General features: G+C 33.8%; 2 protein-coding genes across 3 annotated transcripts in view; one reads left to right on the forward strand and one right to left on the reverse strand.

The window, feature by feature from the left end:
• MCPH1 (microcephalin 1) overlaps positions 1-20,565 on the forward strand; it is a 130,934-nt gene that overhangs the window by 26,703 nt on the left and 83,666 nt on the right. Inside the window, exons 10-12 of the mRNA XM_074538180.1 lie at positions 5,112-5,149; positions 7,849-8,011; positions 13,559-13,636. Coding sequence (XP_074394281.1) covers positions 5,112-5,149; positions 7,849-8,011; positions 13,559-13,636 — 279 coding nt within the window. The remainder of the gene's footprint in view (positions 1-5,111; positions 5,150-7,848; positions 8,012-13,558; positions 13,637-20,565) is intronic.
• Positions 17,244-20,565, reverse strand: part of ANGPT2 (angiopoietin 2) — a 41,677-nt gene continuing 38,355 nt past the window's right edge. For both annotated transcript variants that reach the window (XM_005495965.4, XM_005495962.4), the window contains 2 exons: positions 19,899-20,029; positions 17,244-18,548 (listed from right to left, as the gene is read on the reverse strand). In XM_005495965.4, the coding sequence (XP_005496022.1) occupies positions 18,388-18,548; positions 19,899-20,029 (292 nt within the window). In that variant the 3' untranslated portion in view covers positions 17,244-18,387. The remainder of the gene's footprint in view (positions 18,549-19,898; positions 20,030-20,565) is intronic.

Genomic DNA, 20,565 nt, shown 5'->3' on the forward strand with positions numbered 1-20,565 from the left:
CATTGTTGAATAGTTGGCAATCTCCAGAGGACTTCAACTATCCAAATTAACCTTACACTGCTAACAATTGTGCAAACGCACCATGTAACAGTTGGGGTGATGCCAAATGGTTCTTTCCCTCTTAAAATGGTACCATGCTTACAATCTGCACAAGGGAAATGTATCTTTATGCCTAAATTCTTCTGCCCAATTACTCACAATGGTGACTCAAAATATCAATATCAAAGGACTGATAAGAGAAAGGCCAGCCAGAAACTAAATTACAGCTTTGAATAATTGCTGTTTGAAAATACTGAATAGTTATCATTCATTACAATTACCAGTTATTTTCAGCTATGAGCCACTATTACTTGAATAAATTAATGTAATATTACTTATAAATTGTTTCTGTAAACAGCCTTTAAGTTTTGGGTCCTCATTGCAATCTTCTTAAATACAAGCAGAGTGAAATTAACCTGATTTTAAATATTCCTATGCTACCTATACCTCTATCTTTTGGTTCATATACTAATAAGACTGAAGATTATTACTTCTGAAATGCAGTTGTAGAGAACACAATTGAGTATAAGGGTAGTAAAGCAATTTGAAAACCATCTGATAGACCTACAATAGGCAGAGAAAAAAAGTGATTTGAAGATTATAAAATAGTATAATATACTCTTCCTTAAACTGTCTTTGCTCACAAATGTACTGTTTTCTTCCTGCCTGCCTCCAAAAGTTCTTTATCCCTTGAATATTGGCCAAACCACTTAGGGTATCGGTATCTTGTTGGGTCCTGAAGTTGAAGATCTCTTTTTTCACTCCACTAAAACATGTTTGAGTTTGAGTTTGAGTTTGAGTTTGAGACTACTCCAATGCTTATTTCTTTCAGAACTTCAGTCAACCCTAAGGCACAAGAGAAGAACTTGGACTAAATAATAGACAATTTAAAAGTTCTATAGTTGAAATAATTTCTTCAAAAATATTTGAGACCTGGGTTCTTGATACAAAGATAAAATAAGATCTAATGTACATAGGCTGGAATTTAACCAGTGACAAATCTAAACCTATTCCTGTCAAATCAATTCTTTGCATGAATACACTTTATTCTTGAGCTAGTCTGGGAAAACATTTTATGGTCTAATTTTTATTCATTTGTCACTTATGAAGAAGAACTCATGACATGCTTTACAAAGCAAATTTGAGTTCACCTTCTAGAAAAGCAGGTTGTACAAAACAGGACTTTTTCATCTTGTCCTTCAGCTCCAAGAAACACCAGCTCAAATTTAGAAGACAGAAGGAATACATTTTGATGTTGGATACCTCTTTTGTGGTGTAGGTCAGGTAACAAATAAGAATTATCACTTTTAAGTACTGGGGAAATTTACAAGTACTGTTTCCTTCTAGCTACTGAAATGAATGTTCTATATTTCAGATGACTTAGAAAAATCTTGTTGTTGGCAGACTCTAATGAAGTACTTAATGCAACAGTGCTTCTAAAGAAATATGTAAAGGAAAGCTGAAGCTGTCATTTATAATGAAGTCTGAATTCCAGACCTCAAAAATAATTCAGAAAGAAGCATGTGCTCTGATTCAGTGTATGGATATGCAACTCTTCAGGATTCAGAGATTAATTATAAATAAAAGGACCAGTTAACTTAATACCACCTTTTCCAGTGTTTTATTAATAATAATCCTGCTACAAACATGCATTAGAACTCATAATGATGCTCACCAGATGTCTTTTTGCTGGTCAGAAAAGTGAAAGCTAACTCTTTTTTTTCAATAAAAGCAACATGTAAAATAAAACAGACACAAAAAGCACAGAAGAAAAATTGCATAGTAGGGGGTGGAGGAGAAAGCAATTAACTTGAAAAATGTAGAACTGAAAATTAGAACATAGTTTGGCTAAGTTTTCTACTTGGTAACTGTAATTAAAGAGTACTGCTTGTCTTATTGAAGCAATAAAACAAAATATTGTCTGCTTAGCAAATGACCTTTAACTTGCAAAAATATGCAGTTCTGAATGCAAATGAAATAGTAGCTTGTAAGAAAAATAAATTTATTTCCAATTTCTACATTTTGTGTACACCCTTCTGCATTCTTGAGTCTTTGAACTACTTCGAAGTGCACTGACAAGACATTTGTTCAGAATTCTCACTGCATCATCTTTTACACAATGTGTTGTAACATAAAAGCTACAATTCAAAAGCTGACCTTGCAGGGTAAGGTCAGGACAGGCTGTAGATTTCCTGATTTGTGGATCCACTATTTTTACTTACCTATAGACATGGTATTAAGGAACTCCTAACAAACGTTTCTGCTGTGAAGTTGAAGAAGCAGCTGTAGGATATCAAGCTGCACTGGCCTTAGTTTATAGTATTGCTTCTTTTTAAGCCAAGTTTGGCAAAAATAGTGGTGTGATTAGTAGTACTTTCATAGCATTTATAAAAAACTGCGAGGAAGGATATTTTTTGCGCATTGTGAACTGACACATCAAGATCTACTTTAGAGCTAATACTAGACAAACACTCTCAAGAACCTAGTGCAACTGCTGTGTGTGGATTTAACTCCAGACTTTTAGGCAAGAAGCTTGATTGTGATAGCAATGAGGCTGGCTTCAGGTAATAGAGGAGAATGTCATGACCATGCTGAAACATACACATTTGATGTAGATGAGTTTTTCCACCCAAAAACACTGGACAGAGCCAAGCAAAACCTTGTTTTTAAGCTCCGTTTTTTGCCTTCCAGACTGTTACATCCCAGAGTCCTTTAATGCTCATGAGTGTATGGAGATCCTACAATGTATATTAAGACAGTATGAAGCATATACTCATAGTAATGTGGCCTCGCATCTGATTTTAATCATCTGACCTAACCTGTTCAGTAATGTGGGGCCCTTTGCCACAAGAGCCCTCAATGTGTTATTAGATGTCTTTTTTGAGTGTTTATTGTCAAATTTTGAGTGCATATAACTTAATACTAACATATTCATGTTAGGATAGATATATTTGACATATATTGTTGCATTGTCATTACTTTTGCTCAGATTCTTTGCATATAAAAGTCCAGTGTAGAATTGAGTTGGAACTTTCAAGAGCAATTAAATCTGACTGCTTGTCTGGAGTTGGAAGTAATGCAGTAAAAATTCTTTTGGCTAAGAATAGAACCAAATTTGATCAAGATAAGGGCATATTCTTTTTAGCTATCTGACTAGCAGTAGAGTGAGACATCATCAGTAAGTATTGCTGGCAACAAGTTAGAATTTGGACACTTGTATTTCCAAAAATACTGCATAGAATTTCTTTCCAATGTTTCAATGCAAAAGTTTCTTCCTTTTTTCTTTTGAATTTTTCTTTTGTTCTATTGTTATTTGGATTTATATTTTCACATTGTATACATGGTCAGTTTGAAGTATTGTAGCACTCACATAGTGTGGTCTGAGTGCATGTTTATTATTAATCTTAAAAATTATTGAATGTGCTGCATTATGTTTCTTCTGAAGACTTAAATAGTGTCTGGATTTTGTGGTTTTAAAACGTACACAACCACAATGAAATTGCCACGTGTATGTTGAAATGACTACTACTTGTGTTACCTTTAACCTACATTCTCAAGGGTACGCGTTCTATTTATGCAGAAGTGTTCATATAATGAATAGTCATGGTGCACATTATTAGTTAGTCTAATTGTCTACACGGGTATTTCCAGCTCTTTTCTTAAATGTGAGAGGTTACTTGGTTGTTCAATAGAGAACTCTTCTGTACTGATAACAGAGGTCAGATGGAATTGCAGCAGATTTCTCTGTTCTGTTCTTTGATTCATTACTAGGTAAAATGAGTTGCCCTGAATTTGGTTTTTTTTTTTGCCTTTGCTCCCAATTAGAAATATTTTTATACTCTTACCTCAGTGCATTATCCAAAAGAAACTGTATTTTAGTGGATACTTTGGGAGCTTGCCACTTGTGGTCATGGTAATATACTGGGGGACAGAACTGGGAGTTAGTATTTCATATGGAGCAGTAGCTATATGGAGAAGTAATTTAAATTCATATACTGATTTTGAAAATTAGAAGACATTTTTTGAAATCAATGTATAAAATTCAGTCTCCTTTTCCTACAAAATCAAAATGATTGTATACATATATATATATATATTTATGCATGTTTATGTAGCTATGAGTAATTCTTAGCTAAGATGACCAAAACCTCTTCTTACATATGTTTTTTAATGACCATGTTCTATGTAGTTATGTATTTCTCTGATGCTGCTAAAATTGATGTTCTGTCCTGCTTTTGTGCATACTGGAGGCTTTCATGGTCAGTGGTGATGAATTTCCTCCTCTTCTGACCTCTTTAATAATAATTCTTCCCAAGCTTATTTTAAGTCCGTATGGGGCAAACATTTCTGCCTCTCACAAAAGCTATGGGGAGTATTGCAGGAGAAGGAAGGACTGCTGTTTAAGGTGTCTCAGAATTGCTGATTTGAAGATTGCTGTATTCTTTGAGTACGTCCTGTTTGTGACATTACTTGGACAACTTTTATTCACTAGAAAATACCAAAGAGTATAAAGAATGTTTATTTAACCTTGACATAAAATACTGAAGTTGTGCCAAAACCCCCCAAAAATACAGTATCAAAATAAAAACAAAACCATTAAAATTATATTTCTTGTTTCTGAAGCAGTTTCTACCTTTTGCAGGTTTTCTTTGTTGTGGGTAATCTTCCTTTTCCTTTCCATCTGATGAAAACTAAGGAGACCAATACTGTCCTTATTTCTGTGGCATCCTAGGCTGGAAATCCTTTGCATTTTGCTTTTACTAAAAAAGCTTACATTCCTGTCTTTTGCTATACTGTATGCTTTGACATAAAACATGATTGAAGGGTTTTCCTTCCTTCCTTCCTTCCTTCCTTCCTTCCTTCCTTCCTTCCTTCCTTCCTTCCTGCCTTCTCCTCAAAGTTTAGTATTTCTAGTATGTGTGTTAATTAAGTACAGACTTTTCCCCAGGTGATAGTATAGTTATGAAGTAGTTTGCACCTTTTGAACATAACATTTTCTAATTTAAGGGGTTTTTTTCAGAGATTTTTTTTTTCAGATTTTTTATGTTTTCTTGTTTCTTTCATGTCTCTAGCCAACAAGGACGCTAGTTATGACAAGTATGTCTTCTGAGTAAGTATTAAGCATTTTGATTCTTTATTCAGCCTACCATTTAAATTTGAATATTAATAATTTTTTATGCTTATAGAAAATTAAATTTATCTTTGGGCTCTGCACTTTATTTCGTTTTGAATTCTTGCTAGAAACTTGTTTGTACATATGTATTTTGTTGTTATTTGCAATGTATATATAAGTTTTTGTTTTTCTGGTGGAGACTGAAGTAGTTCCATAGGTGAGATCAACAAAGGTTCAGAGCAATAACACTATAATCTTAAGCAAGTTTTGAACTTATCTGAAGGAAATGTACATAGTAGTTGTATGTAGTAAATGGTTCAGCCCAACACAGCCTTTTCAGCATACATTTTAATTATTTCTAATTAAAAAGTTATAATCTGAAACATCAGTTTAAAATGTTTTATTTCATACGAATAGTTGCAGAATAAATATCAGTTGTAGGCTTTCTACTGAATTCATTTCAGAACATTAGAAGCAGCTGCCACTGCATATTTTGGGAGAGAGTTAATAATTTTCTGGCATGCTCTTATCATTCTCTTAAAAGTCTTAAAGCATAAGGAACATCCAACAAAAACACGATTCCATATTTTATACTACACTTGCTTACAGTTTTTGAATTCTTTTTCAAAACTCAAGATATTTATACCACCCAAAAATCTGTTTCAGGTTTGCTGTAACTAAATGTTGACAGTTACATAGAAATAAATACTCAGAAACAGCACTTAGTGGCTATGCTTTCAGAAGTTTTTTGTAAAAGGTTATCAATAGCTATTAACAAGTGTACTTGTATATGTCAGGGACATAAAAGAGAATTGATATTTTTCTTCTATTTAATGTGACTGGATGCTAGTAATACCAGGACTATAAAATGAACCTCACAAGTCATGCAATGCAGAATCACTGTGGATCGTCACTACAGTGCAGATAATAGTAGCTACAACCTCGAAAGTGATTCATTAGAATTTGCATTTTAAGATGCATGAGTTCAGTAGTTTCATGGCATTGGGTTTTGAAATTATAATAAATGCTGCTCACTGATTCACAACCATACAGCTATCTAATTTTCTGATTTAAAAATTCACTGAAATTTTGCTATAAATTTTCATCAGTTTTTGCAGCTGTCCCAAGTATAAACTGGTGAGTTTTCTCTGCAGTTTGTAACACATCTTTGATTCAAGACTTGTACAACAAAAAATTTTCTTCTCCTTGTGAGGAATTTTGTGTAGACACAGGAAGAATTTAGAAAAGGTTCAGGTAAATCATGGAGCATGCAGTCTGGGCAGGGCCAGCACCTATGAGTTGCAATGTTCCAAAAACATTCACTTGTAGGCTATATCAAGCTAAAGCTCACAAAATGAAAAGGGAATACTAAGAATTCTAGTAACAATCAAAGCTATAAAACCAAGGCCAGAATTCATAACAGGGAGAAGGTTAGCCATAGGATTTTTTTATAGTATGTCAACATACAATATCACCTTTTGATTTAATTGTGACATTAATTTGCTGTACGGTTTTCACTATTCATTTTCTTGTTTTAAATTTCTTGAAAAATGATTGCTCCAATTTTTGTGAAGAATTTTTTTTCAGTTTTGTTGGGATTCTGTTAAGTAGTGTTTGATTTAGCTGGGGTATTTTGGGAGTTCTACCAGACTTCCTTTCTGTGGAGTTAAATGCAGTGAAAATGAAGCAACCCCAAAGGCTTCTGGAGGTGCTCTGAGTGCACTTGCATTGTTTGTGATTACCTCAGAAGTTTTGCCTTAAAGGATCACCACTGTGATAGTGTGGCTGTGTTCAAGGTTGTGACTTGTTGCTTTCTCTTGTGTTGCATGGACATTTCCAAGTTAGTTAGGGAGTAGAGAGGCCACCAGAATTTTGCTTTATTTTACAGATCTTTAAGGATCATTTATAATTGTAAAAATAATCATTAACAAAAGCAGTAAATTGTTATCATGCAACAGCTTTCCTCTTGTGATACTAAGGTCTTTCTGTTTTCATAATTCTTTATTTATATGCTCCTGCATAGCTATGTAGAAAGCTCAAATTAGAATTCCAGTTATAGATGGCCATTCTGGAATGTAGACCTAATTTTATGTATTTCATTGTAATCATCCTTGTATTTAAGGATAAGTGAATTTTTAATTGAAACATTGCATAGATGTGTAGGTTGCAAGCCAGATAGAACCTTAGGACTTTTCTAAATTTAGACACAGCATTGTTCAGATGCTGAATATCTGGGTCTTCTTAATGAAAACCTGTTAAATGTGCTGTGTCTGCATGTTTACATTCCTTGGTAATATTTTTTATAGTTCTTATAGTTTTATATTCTTTATATAAAAGAAACAAAGAATTAGGCTCTGTTGTGTTGGGCATTGTACACAAACAACATAATGGATAATTCTGCACTCAAAAGCTTTTATTTAAACAGACAAGATAGATGAGGGGGGCAGAAGGGCTTTGATGTGCAAGTAGATGTGATTGTGTGATAATGGAAAAGGGTCTGTTAGGACTCTGGAGAGGCTAATGAATTTAGGGCTAGTAAATAGGTAGAGGCTTAGTGAGAAAAGGATAAAAAATGTTTAGTGGGAAAAGAAATGAGGTGAATTTGAATTAATTTGTGGTGTATGTACATGCTTTTATAATTCTGCCTTCCTCTATTCAATGTTGCATGGGCTTTTTTATCTTTTCTTCTTTTTTAGGAAGCAAAATACAGTAATTCAGGTTGTGAAGAAACTTGGAGACTTTTTGTTCTCAAATGAAGTGTGTGAAACAACAAGTCATGTAGTTACTGGGAGTCCTCGTCGTACCTTGAATGTTATGCTGGGAATTGCTCGTGGGTGTTGGATTGTTTCTTATGAATGGGTAAGAAATGTTTCTAACTTTACTACACAAGAAATTAAATTTAGTTTGTATAGCTGAAATATCAACTATGTTTGTATCCATGCTACCTGCAGTGATGCCAATGTTCAGTTATTCAGGCTTACTTAGTTCAATTATATGAAATTTGTCTGTGTGAAAATCTGTTAGTTAGTTATGGTTTTTCAGTGCTTAATTTAACCAAAATATTCCTGTGTTGTTCCTCATTATCTAGCTTAGAAAGAGGACTTATCTCATGGATGAGAAACTCATGTCCCATGCATTATTTTTGGACAGATTAATTTCTGCTCAACATCAGCCAACTCACATAATTCAGATTGAACTTTTTATGTCCTGATATATTTCTGTTATGTTCTGGAACATGTATTATGTTCAGCATTGGAAAAAATAAAGGGAAATTCTTAGATATTTCACTGCAAATGGGAAAAAATGTATAATAGGTATAGTGGTGAGTGGGTGGGGACTTATCTGTGAGCCCAGCTTAATCCATCTCCATTGCTCACTGTAATAATAGAGATTAGCCACTCAGTCTGACATTGCAGATGACAGTTTCTCAGCTTTTCTCATGTTTCCAGAGCTATGAAACATCGATGGTGAAATTCATATGGCAACAGCTCTTCATCTTATACAGAAAAGGATTGTTGAGTAACTAAATTTCGTGGTTTCCTCTTTCTTATAAATGCTTTAAAATTTACTTGTTGGGTGGAAAATAAACTGCTGCCTTTTTGTTTTCAAGATGTCTGGCACTTTTCAGTATGAAGTTTGTCCTGTATGATATATATGCAGTTATCTGAAGTTCTTGTGGTATACTTCAGGTTTTTCAGAATGTCTTGGTGATTAATTTTCTTGGAATAGAGGGTTTGCATCTTTGGCCACCTTAAGGATCCAGTAATGTTCTTTTGTGGCAAAAGAAAACTAATAGCATCCTTGGCTGCATTAAGAGGAGCATATTTGAGCAGGGGTTTTGGAGAAGAGCATCTTAACAGACTCATTCCAGCCTACTATATGATTCTTTGCATCTATTAATTAAATACACTGAATTATCTGTCCCACATTTAGCTTTGTATGGAGCATTAAACAAGTTACAAAGTAATTGTCACAAGTTACTTTTTCATACCGGGGTGCTCAAACATGAAAGCTGCCTTTTTCCTTGAAAAAAAGCTTCAAATAACTACAAAGATAGCTAGAGATAAGTACTACAAAATAGTTTTCTGTCTTTGTACATAAAGCAGTATGGATAATCAGTATTCAAAGTGCTGTCCTAGAATTTCATTGCCCATTTTATGCCCTGCACTTCTGTGAACAAATACATGGTGAAAATATCTATACCTATGCTCTTCATAGAGCACTTTTGGTTGGAAATGTTGCCCTCCTGTCTTATGGTCTACCTTGTAGACTCATCCTGGGATCACCTATATCCCTCCTATAATGCCAATAAGTTGAATGAAATTGTTTCAAGGATTAGTTCGTCCCTGTAGATGTTATTGGATCAAATGCTGATGCTGTTTTCACTCATTTTATTGAGCTGCTATTTAGACAAAGATCTGAAGTTACTAGGAGAGATGCATGAGAAAGAACTAGAGATGAACTTCGGATCTCCAGATCAGGTTTGATCTCATAGTATCTGCTTATCTGAAATATTGCTATTTTTTCATATTTCTAGAACTGTGTTTTTCTCTTTCACAGAGACTAGGTCCAACTTTGCCAATAAATGTATGTTCCCTCAATTTATTTATTTTTTTATTTATTTATTAAACTATATTAAAACATTGCTTTTAACCTTTTAAAAAAATATATCTTCACCTGTTTAAATCATTCAATCATATGATGTAAGTGCTTCATTTTCTTATTTCATATTCTGTCAATGGCCACTTGGCCATAAGATGACCAAGTACTTTTGCCATCTTTTTACCCAAATTGGTTAACTAGAGATGAGAAAACTGAAGCCTTACCTAGCCAGAATTGAGGAATTCAGTAGAAAATTAGTCAGTAAATATATTTACCTCTGCCTTTTGACTTGTGGACATAATTTAAGGTAAAGTGGTTTTTTTCTCCTGAGAAAAACTTAAAATGTTATTTTTAGAGATGGATGTTGGAGAAATACCAAATTTACCATCAGACATTTAACCTTGATAGCACTCCATTTACATTTTCAAGATGAATTATTCAAGTATAAATACCATATGATCATGCATTGCACTAGGTAGATAGGTGAGAGACCTTAAATAATAACTAACCCAATAGTGTGTTTTCAGACCCTTTGAGCTAACTCTTTTATAACTGCGCATTTGAAAACTTCGAGATAGCTCTTTATTCTCAATAGAAACACACATTCTGAAGTACTCAGCTAAGAATAACATTGCAAATCATAGCTTCTTTTTGAATTACATGAATCTGAAGAATTTTTTGGTGTTGCTAAGAAAATATAACTGGTTGAAAATTTGCCAATGTCAGAAACAAACTTTCAGTGACTTGGAATGGAAAGCTCTTGTCTTTGTTTTCATGAAAACTGAATGTTTTAGTGAGTGGTGGCCTAATTATTTACTGCAGGACCTGTTCATGAACTCAGTATCCAATTTTCTTTTTATCTAGGAGAGTAGATACGATGGCTTTGTACTCAGTTCCAGAACCATGATAGACAAGCATTAATCCATCTTTTGTTAAGACAAACAAATTTCATTTCTAAACAAAATTCTGTAAATACTACAAGGGTTGACAAAGGTCATTGCTGTAGAATTGGCCTGGAAAATGAAATAGGATTACTTAATCATAACTAATCTTTTGGGTTTATATTTTAATCTATTTAGGTTGTTTTCCAGCTACTTTTGATACAAACATAGTTTTGGTACTATAAGAACGTGATGTATATGTAATACAGCACAGTACATCTGTTCCTGTTCAAGTTTATTTATGAAGAATTTTTTTAATGTAATATGTCTATTTATGTCATGATTAAAAGAGAAATTACATTTACAAGTTTCTTTTATGTTCAATAAATATATACAGCTATAAATATAAAGCCAAGAGGCTTTGATATTCTTATTGTAAATTGTTAAAAGTAATTATAAAAAATATACACAGGTACCACCCTAAAATTCATAACTTAAAATCCTAAGTTGCAGTCTTAAATGTATTTTTTAAGAAGTTACAATACTTTTTTTAGCTGAACATTGCAATGCATTATTAGGTTTTGAATATTTTTTAAAGGTCATTGATTTATTAATGGGCTTAACTCTTATTTTTATGTTTGGTATGATATAATGGCTGTAGAAATTATTTTCTCTATTTGCATAGCTGTTGCATTTTCAAATCTTTGATTGTGCTTTTTCTAAAAGTAAACATAGTATTCTTTTAATGTTTTGTAATCAAGTTTAACAGTAAGGCTACGGATATGCTGCTTTCTATTGTCAGCAAAAAAAATCTTTTCCAATAGCCTGCAAAACTGGACACCTCTCCTCACAAGTCAGACATCACTTGTCACATCAAACAAGGAAACAGCTTTTGTAGAAGTTCGCATTCAAGGTTGTTGGTTTTCCTGGAAGTCATCAGGCACAGGATACTTTGGACTAAAAACTGTAGAACTTGTTTAGAAAATAATTTTGTTATGAAAACTGAATTTGCAATTTACTGCTTTGTAGCAATAGATTTGGGGCAAAAGAGCCCATTACAGAAACTTATTTTCTTACAAGCAATTGGGCCATTTTATAAGGTTTATATTGCTAGTTTATGATCAATTTGTTCAGCTTAGAATTTTTCATTAGTGAGCTATAACATTGTAAAGGATAACTTTACCATGCTCAATATGTATAATGCCAGTTTTTATCTACAGGGAATATTTCATAGACTCATTCACAAATTTTAATTGGGAACAATTTATAATTTAAATTTAAACTAATAATATATGCATTTGAATGGCTGAGTATTTCAGTCATTGTGAATCAAGCATGGGAATAATTTCAGACACTGATGAAATTGAGCTTGTTCTAAGATGAATAATGACAACTGTTTAATAGTGCATGGCTGTGCTAATGACTTAATCTATTTGAAATGGCCAGAGAGCTATATAGGGAAGATATGAGAGAGGCTTTATTATCCTAAAACAGGGATTTACTTTCTGATAAATTCCATATATCCTGTTTAGGGGGTATATGTCTGCTTCTTGTTCAGTTAGCTTCACTTGCTCTAGGAGCAACAGAATGTCTCACTGGTAGGTAGCAGTGCTTTTTTTGAACTTAAGGGGTGCCAGATGGCAACTACAGAAGAGACATTGTGAAGCTCAAATACCTGTAAATGGGAAAAGTTGTTGAATTGAGTGACAGTGGGCAAACTTGGCAAAGAAGATACCAGTGTTTTACCTCTGTGAAAAGCTTCATGGCTCACCACTTGTAAAATCAATGAAAAAAAGAATTTTATCTTCCATCAGAATGGCCTTCAGAATTTAGGCTGCCTACAAATTAGGAGTAGAATGTCCTGTAATATGACTCAAGGGCATAGGAACTTTCTCTTTTTCCATTTGCCCATTAAGACAATGCTTTTACCAATTGAAGGATAGAATTTGAATACTCTTCATGGAGCTTTTAATATTATAGTCTACCAATTGCAAGTTATGATAAATTGTTCTGAAGAATGTTTAGAAAATCAATCCGTAAAAAATGCTGCATAGAGTAGTTCAGGGAAAGTTTTACCAAAAAAAAATTTAAAATATCAGAAATTGGAAATACAACCATTTAAGGTAGTTTTTTTCTTTAAAGCATTTGATGCTGGTCCTGATGAGAACAGAATTCTGTGCACAGTGGCACACAGTTTTAAGGATTACTAGTCTCCAAAGATCATCTTGGTCCAGTGTTTCAGAGCTCACAAATTATGGACACAAATGATTATGTGTTTTCTGGAGTGTCAGTGTTCTGCAGTCTTCTTTGGTGCAAGAAACTGAGTTATTCTTCTTTGCAGGATGATTTATGTATCTGATGTGGATTTTTTGCAATAGTTGCATAATCCTTGTAGTAGTAGGGGTCCAGTATTGTTTGACATCTTCATTTATGGTCTGGATGATGGGGAAGAATGCACCCTCAGCAAGTTTGCAGATGTTGGGAAACTGTGAAAAGTGTTTGATACGCCAGATGGAGGTTCCTGTTCAGATGGACTTTGACAAGCTGGAGAAATGAGCCAACAGGAACCTCATGAAATTCAATGATTACTGAACTGAGAGAACAGAACTGATATATTATGACTTCCCTTTTCAATTTTTCTGCTCTATGTATTGTGATTAAAAAATAGTTGACTTTTTGAATATCCTCACAATGTTTTAAAATGTAATGTAGCTGTGCATAGAAGTATGACTGATATTTCAATGGTTTGTTTTAGTCGTAAAAATTATTTCTTTCTTATTTATTGATTTTTCACCCAATGATTTGGCTTGGGTAAATAGAATAGAAAACCAGGTATTGTAACAGCACTGTCACCTCTAATTAGACATTCAAAAAGGTGATTTTAGAAATGTTAAGATTCTACTTACCACTTATTTTATTTTAGGTTCTGTGGTCTTTGGAATTAGGCCATTGGATCTCAGAGGAACCATATGAGCTTTCATCCAGCTTCCCTGCAGCTCCTGTAAGTTTAATGGTCTTTTAAGCTTATGAGCCTTCTTTTGTTTACCTGGAAAAAGATTTGCCCTCTAAATAGGTTTAGTGAATAAGGAAGCCTACTAGAATTTTTTTTTTTTTAAGCAGATACAGTAAGGGGTTATATTCTTCTTCATCCAATACTTTTTGAAGTGTGTGCAAAAACTTTGGTACATGTGGAAAATACAAAATGTTGATTCACCAATTAACACCTGAATAAACCAGCATCTTACTGAAATATAAATGTACTTTAATTTTATTTCTATTTGTACCTCTGTGCAAACTGGAGAGGTATGTTATTGCCAAATGGAAAGATTTGCAGATCAGGGACTCAGTTTTTTTGGCCCAGAAATTACTTGGGCAATGGAAAATTACTGTGGTCTTCTAGAACTGCTAAGTAGGAAAAAATGAAGCATTTTTCCTGCCTCTAATAATCATTCTCAAGTACTGAATTGGGAACTAGTGCACAAGTGGGTATGCAGGGGCATGATGTATCTGTGTAGACCTCAGTGCACTTCATGTGTTGTAATTGATGAAACGGGAATCTTACTTTGGTTTTAAAACAAGTAGAAGTCTAGCTGGTTACTAGTCAATCATTCCAATAATTTTCCCTCTACTAAATTAGTGTCTGCAATTTGTTTTTCAAAGTTTCATACCAGCTTTGAAGAAATTGCAGTTAATGGGGTATGAAAATTATTTTTACTGTAATTTTATTAACTGTTAAGAACTTACATTTAGCATTCTTTCTAAATCTAGAACTTATGTAAATTTTCATATCCAACATTGATATGTATTATTTATTATATGTATTATTTATTTCATGATTGTAAGGTGTATGTTCTCAAAGCTTAGGGAAACTGTAGCAGTTCATCTCAAATAACCCTTAAAGAAATTAATTATCCATTATAAGTTCATATTTTTTATAAAATGGGAAAATAGATTGTTTTATATAGCAAATACAGTAAGAATGGTAAACCTTAATGTGAAAAATAAATAAGAAGCATGTTCTCTTTTTTCTCCTTTTCTATATTTCAATGAAAAAATCTGCACTGAATTTCATATTAGGTTGCTTTGAGTTTTCTGTTTCTTTTCAGACTACCTTGATTAACAACAAAGTATGCTATTAGTAACAATGTACGTAGCATTCTTTAGAGGTGAATCCTCCTGGGGTTTTTTTTGAGATTCCCTTTAGAGATTTCATTCCTGAAGCCCAAGTAAGGAGAATTTGAGAGATGGTGAGAATGTGAAATTAAGGGAGGTTAGGGTTGTGCTAAGAACCTGAATCACTTCTTTTTGCAATGTGCAGTTCTTGCAAAGGAACAAAGTTGAAGTCCAGGACAATATTTCCACTACCATTTCTTGTTTAGTCACTCTAATTTCTTACTGTAACAGATACCTTAATTTTTTTCCAGCTGCGATTATTATTTGAGCATAAATTTATTCATGTGGTTTTATTTGTCTTTTTTTTTTTCTTGTTTCTTTCCTGCTTCCTACAAAGTGCTTAGAGAAAATGGAAATGCATTCTAGTTTCACATACTGTTTATTTGATTACAGGAAGGAATTAAAAGTATGGGTGACCTTGCTGTTATGTTTTTACTTGTTTGTACCAAGTCAAAAGTAGTTTTTGCAGCCTTCTGCTTCCTATTATTGCCTTCCTTCTGACATGTCCTCCTGTTGCTTCACTTTGGTCTTTGGTGCTCAAGCCATGTAGTCTTCTTTAGATGAAATGTCATTTAAAGACACATTCCCCTAACATTTTAGAACAGTCATCAGCCTCAAATTCTATAAATTTTTTTTTCAACAAATAAAAACTAGCCATGCAGTATTATATTATTTTAGTCATACAGGGTTTTCCTTACTAAAATAAAGAAAGTTATTGTCAACCAGAAGTTAGCACCGCTTTTCTTTGTTAGACTGAGCATTCAGATGCCATCATGGTTTTTAAGAACATTTTGGAGGATTTTTGTTTGTTTGTTTTGTTGGCTTTTTTTTCTCTTTCCTTGTATTATTGGTGTGGATATGCTTATTGTCTCAAATATTGGGAGTATTTTCTGTAGTTGTCTGATTAAATGTACCAACACAGGAAATGCAGTAAGTAGACTCAGCATTTCTATTAAATTTCATAGAATCATAAAGCATTTTAGATTAGCAGGGACTTCTGAAGGTTGTCTAATTCAACACTGTGCTCCAAGGGACTTGTCCAATCCACCCTTCTGCCAATAAATGAATAAATGAAAATGAAAAGGAAAATTCACTTTCCCCAATTCCAAATTGTATTTACTGCCAGTTGTCCCTGTCTCTTGTCTCATAGCACAAAACCTCCAAGGAGGGTCTGGCTTTGTCCTCCCTATACCCTCAATCAAGCACCATTAAGGTCTCCCCTTCCCTTTCCCTGCTCCAGACTGAAAAACAACAGCTCTTGAGGCTTCTCTTGGTATGCTAGGTGCTTGTTGGTGTGTGTGGCCCCTCTACTAGTGTAATGACTCTTCCAGACTTCTGTCTAAGACATTTCTTGAAAATTTGTGAAAGCAATTTTGGGAAGTTTTTTCCTTTTAGTTTGGGATGTGTATATCCTTACAAGTTTTTATTATGAAAAATAATAAAATACTAAACAGTAATTTCAAATACATAGAGATTATTTTATGGAACTCTTCAGACAGTGACTATTAATTTACATTCTTTAGGTTTATATAAAATCAGATCATGAAGTAATATTAGAAATGGTTTTTTGTCTCTGCTACACTTAGCAATGATGACACATTTTCACTTAAGAAGAATGGTGGTAGTGTGAGTGGTGGGGTACTCTGATAGCAGCTTTAATGATTGTCAGTCTAAAACGGAGAGATTTCTTCAGTCTTTCTCAAAACCACTTACTATTTTCAAGATAGAAACATAGAATCATCAGGTTGGCAGACACCTACAGGATCATCCAGTCCAACAGTCCACCCAGCACTTCCACTGTAACCTGTAAACAGCGTCACCCACCAGATCCAGATGCCTCTTGAACACCTCTAGGGATAGTGACTCCACAACCTCTCTGGGCAACCTGTTCCAATGCCTGACCACTGTAACACTGAAATTTTTTTCTAATACCTAATCTGAATCTGCCCTGACTCATCTTAAGGCCGTTTCTTCTGGGCCTGCCACTGCCAGCAGAGTACAAGAGAGATCAGACCCCACCTCACTACAACCTCCTTTCAGGTGATTGTAGGGAGTGATGAGATCCCCCCTTAGCCTCCTCCATCTAAACAACCCCAGATCCCTCACCCCTTCTTGTACAATATTTTTTCTAGACCTTGTTGGCTTTACAACAGCTTTTGTTAAGCTAGCTTCCGGAAATATGTCTGGGATTTTTGTTTTGTTTTGGGTCAAGTTCTTGCATTGTAACTAGTTCAATCTTCTGCTGAAATCAAAGCTTTACAAAAATATTAGGCAAAGAATAAGCATAAGAATTAAAAACTAAACTTAATTTGGAGAAAAACCTCCACTAAATTATTGTGATGTATGAAGAAATATCTTCTCAATCTGATTTGCAATTTTAAAGCATATAGTAATAAAATGAAGGGGAGAAAAAAGAAAAAAAAAAGGAAAGATCACCCAGTAGAGTAATTTATTCACATTGTGGTGTACATTGAGGGCCTACCTACAGAGAAATTTTAGGGAGAAGTCCTAACCTTACTGAAAAAAACCCATAGTGTGACCTTAGATAATTTTCAGATTATTTTTCTTCCTGTTCTTAAAATATAGTAATTTGTATCTTAAGTCATAAGCATAATTTTAATTGTATCAAAGAACATGCATATGTTTTTCAGTCAGGTTATTTTTACAAAACATAGAGTTATATTACATCACCAGGTGATTGATGATTGTCACAGACAACCGGACATCTGGTGTTAATGCCGTTGTCTCGGTTTACAAAATACTGGACAGTTATTTTACAGGTAAATGACAAGGGAAGGAAAAAAAGTGCAATCTTCATAAAAATGTATAGGAATACATGCTGTATTGTAATTCATAGGGCTTTTCTATAATTTAAAGACAGTGACTGAAACAGACTGAAAAAATTATGACTTTTGTAAATGGTATTTCCCAAGAATAAATGCACACTACTTAAATGCTATTTGTCCTCTGTTAAACATAGTCATACAGGCTACTGGAAAAAATCCTCAAATAAGAGTAAAAAGTTGTTTAGGAGACTATGGGGGGAAAGAATGTATTCCCTAACTATAGTATTGAGCTAATTACAGAAAAGTTTTTTTTTATGTACATATAGGGCACACATGACACAGAACGATAAATAGTTCTAGATCTAGCTAGAACTAAGCTAGAACTAGCTAAGTGTTTTATATTAATGTTTAAAGTTCAGTGGTGAGGCAAAATGCACATTCCTAAAACTATTTTAGGGTTTTTTTCACAGTTCCAGTTATTTACTAACACATACATAACATAAATGATCAGTAAAACAGAGTCCTTGAAGTTGTCTGACGGTTTCTTGGATGTTCTTTTTATTGAGTCATTTGGCCAAATCACTGTTATATCAGGTCGATGCTTTAGACATTGTGTCTGGTTGAATAATACGAGCCTTAGCTGATCAAGACAATTACATTTCAGGAACTGTACTGTACTGACCCCTTCAGAACACTAGTGCATGTTTCTGGGCTTGAAAAAATGAGACAAGTTGCTTGGTAAAATAAGTCTTTGAAGACTATACAAAACATAATTCACACAATGACAAAGCATTTAGAAATCTGCTGGTCGAATCATCATCGTCGTAGCTTTGAGAGAGTATCCCGAGCCCTTCCAGTAGTACCACTTGATCCCATTAAACTTGTTGTTGTTCTGTCGTAATGGATAGTACATTCCATTGAGGTTAGAAGGACCACATGCGTCAAACCACCATCCTGCAAGACAGAAGACAAACATCAGCAGAAGTAATTCTGAAAATAGTATTTAAAGTCACTTTTTGTCTGGAAATGAGAAAGGAATCGAAACCCAGTTTATTTGTTCTTATGATTTGGAAGTGTTGATGTAAAATACTTGCCCCAAACTTGAGGAAAGAAATGTATTTGTGTATCAACTCCATATTCTTGAATCTTAAGCAGTACATTGTATTTGAAAATTGAGAAGAGAAAGTGTTCAATCAATTCATTATCCACATAAACATTTCTGACAGTCTGAGGGCAGAACACATTGAGTTATGATACTGAGTTGCCTTTGGTTTTATCTACTCTTTCGTAGACTCCTGTTTTTCACAGATTTAGTGAGTGAAATTCTTAATTCTTTCTAGAGGAATTATTCAGTTCTCTGGGCTGTTTCGTTCAAAACCTCCTGAAACATCATAAGAAGGAAAAGGAGAAAAAACAACCCAAGAGTACTTTGTATCCATATAGTCCTGACTTCTTAATGGGTCATAAGAAAAAAATTATTTGTATTAATAAAATAATATTTTTATATTTCTGTTATGGTGGCGATAGTGTGTGTGTTCTGTTTTGCAGGGCAGTATTCCAACTATCCTTTTGGATAAACTGAAGCCGTCTTTTTTTCTTGGAGCTTGTGCTATAGGGAAATGAACAATTGCTTAAGAGATAACATGAAGAGAAGCCAAATTTACAAAGCACTTGTTTACATTTCAGAATGTGGAATTCTAGATGAACACATTATATGGAATTACTTGTGTAGCTGAAGATAAAAATACCACCTAGAACTCAAATATAACTAGTGAAAAAACATTAGAAAAATGTAGATATATCTGTGGTGTATCTTTACCACTTCATAACTATATTGAAATAAGGAATTAAATTCTTGTACCCTTCTGTGGCACTTGCAGCACGCAGCAGCTATTGGGGGTTTTTCCTCTTGGGTAGTTAGGGAAAGGGCTTATGCCTAAAAAATCAGGCCATTTCACTGACAGCTGTATCTCTGAAAGAGGTTTTTTGCAGAGAGTTGTATTTTGATCTCTGAATGTACCTCATTCCTTGGAAGAGGAATCTGCTGTGTCTCTGATTAGTTCCACAATTAAAGACTTTCTTGTACCCAAACTTCAGGGACTTATTTTCCCTCCAGTTAAAATGAAACTCTAACTTTCATCAAATGGTAAAATACTTCATCTAGAGTCACCATACTAGTATTTCTATCTGTAAGTTTTTAACTTTTTTAATAATCAAAATTTACTAAGTCAAAATTATTTATCTGGTAGACAATTTCAGTGCCAATAAAAATAGGAAGACTGAGAACCATAAAAACATTCGTACCTCCTGTTAGCATTTGTGAACATTTGCAAATACATTTGTCATTGTCTGCATCCTTTGTGCTAAAATCATTTCCTGGTTGGCTTATACTACTTATTTTGCCTGCTGTCCCAGTAAGTCCTTTAAGGTAAATCCTGTAAAAGTGAAAAATGGATAAACAATTATTACGTGGAAGTTGATGGAAGATGTCTGCAAAATAATGATGGAATAATTTGCAATAAGTATCCTGTTCAAATTGTTTCATTCTCTTCTGGCCAATGTGCTGCTGTAAGCTGTTTTTCAGTACAATGTTTTCAAATCAACAGAAATTGTCAGCACAATATTCTAATGAACATGTGTTTGTTCGTGTCATATTAGAAGAAAAGAGAGCAAGTAGGTAGTAACTTCAAGGATTTTTCATGCAGATCATGTATTAATTAATACTGAAAGTGCTTCCATTTTTGTACTTCAATGCAACAGTACATGCAATAATTTTTATTACAAAATTTTATTACAGTTTAAATCAAAACTTATTTGATTCCTATTTTGCTGTTAGTACAACACAGCAATTTAGCATTACAACCCCGCATATATGAGATGACAGCCTTACAAGGAGTATTAATTCTGAGCTAGTAAATGATATTTTAGAAGTTTCTCAATATTTCCCTTTCCATTTTCCTAGTTACTTATC

Source organism: Zonotrichia albicollis, chromosome 3 (genome assembly GCF_047830755.1).
Source record: "Zonotrichia albicollis isolate bZonAlb1 chromosome 3, bZonAlb1.hap1, whole genome shotgun sequence".
NCBI classification, from domain to species: Eukaryota; Metazoa; Chordata; class Aves; order Passeriformes; family Passerellidae; genus Zonotrichia; species Zonotrichia albicollis.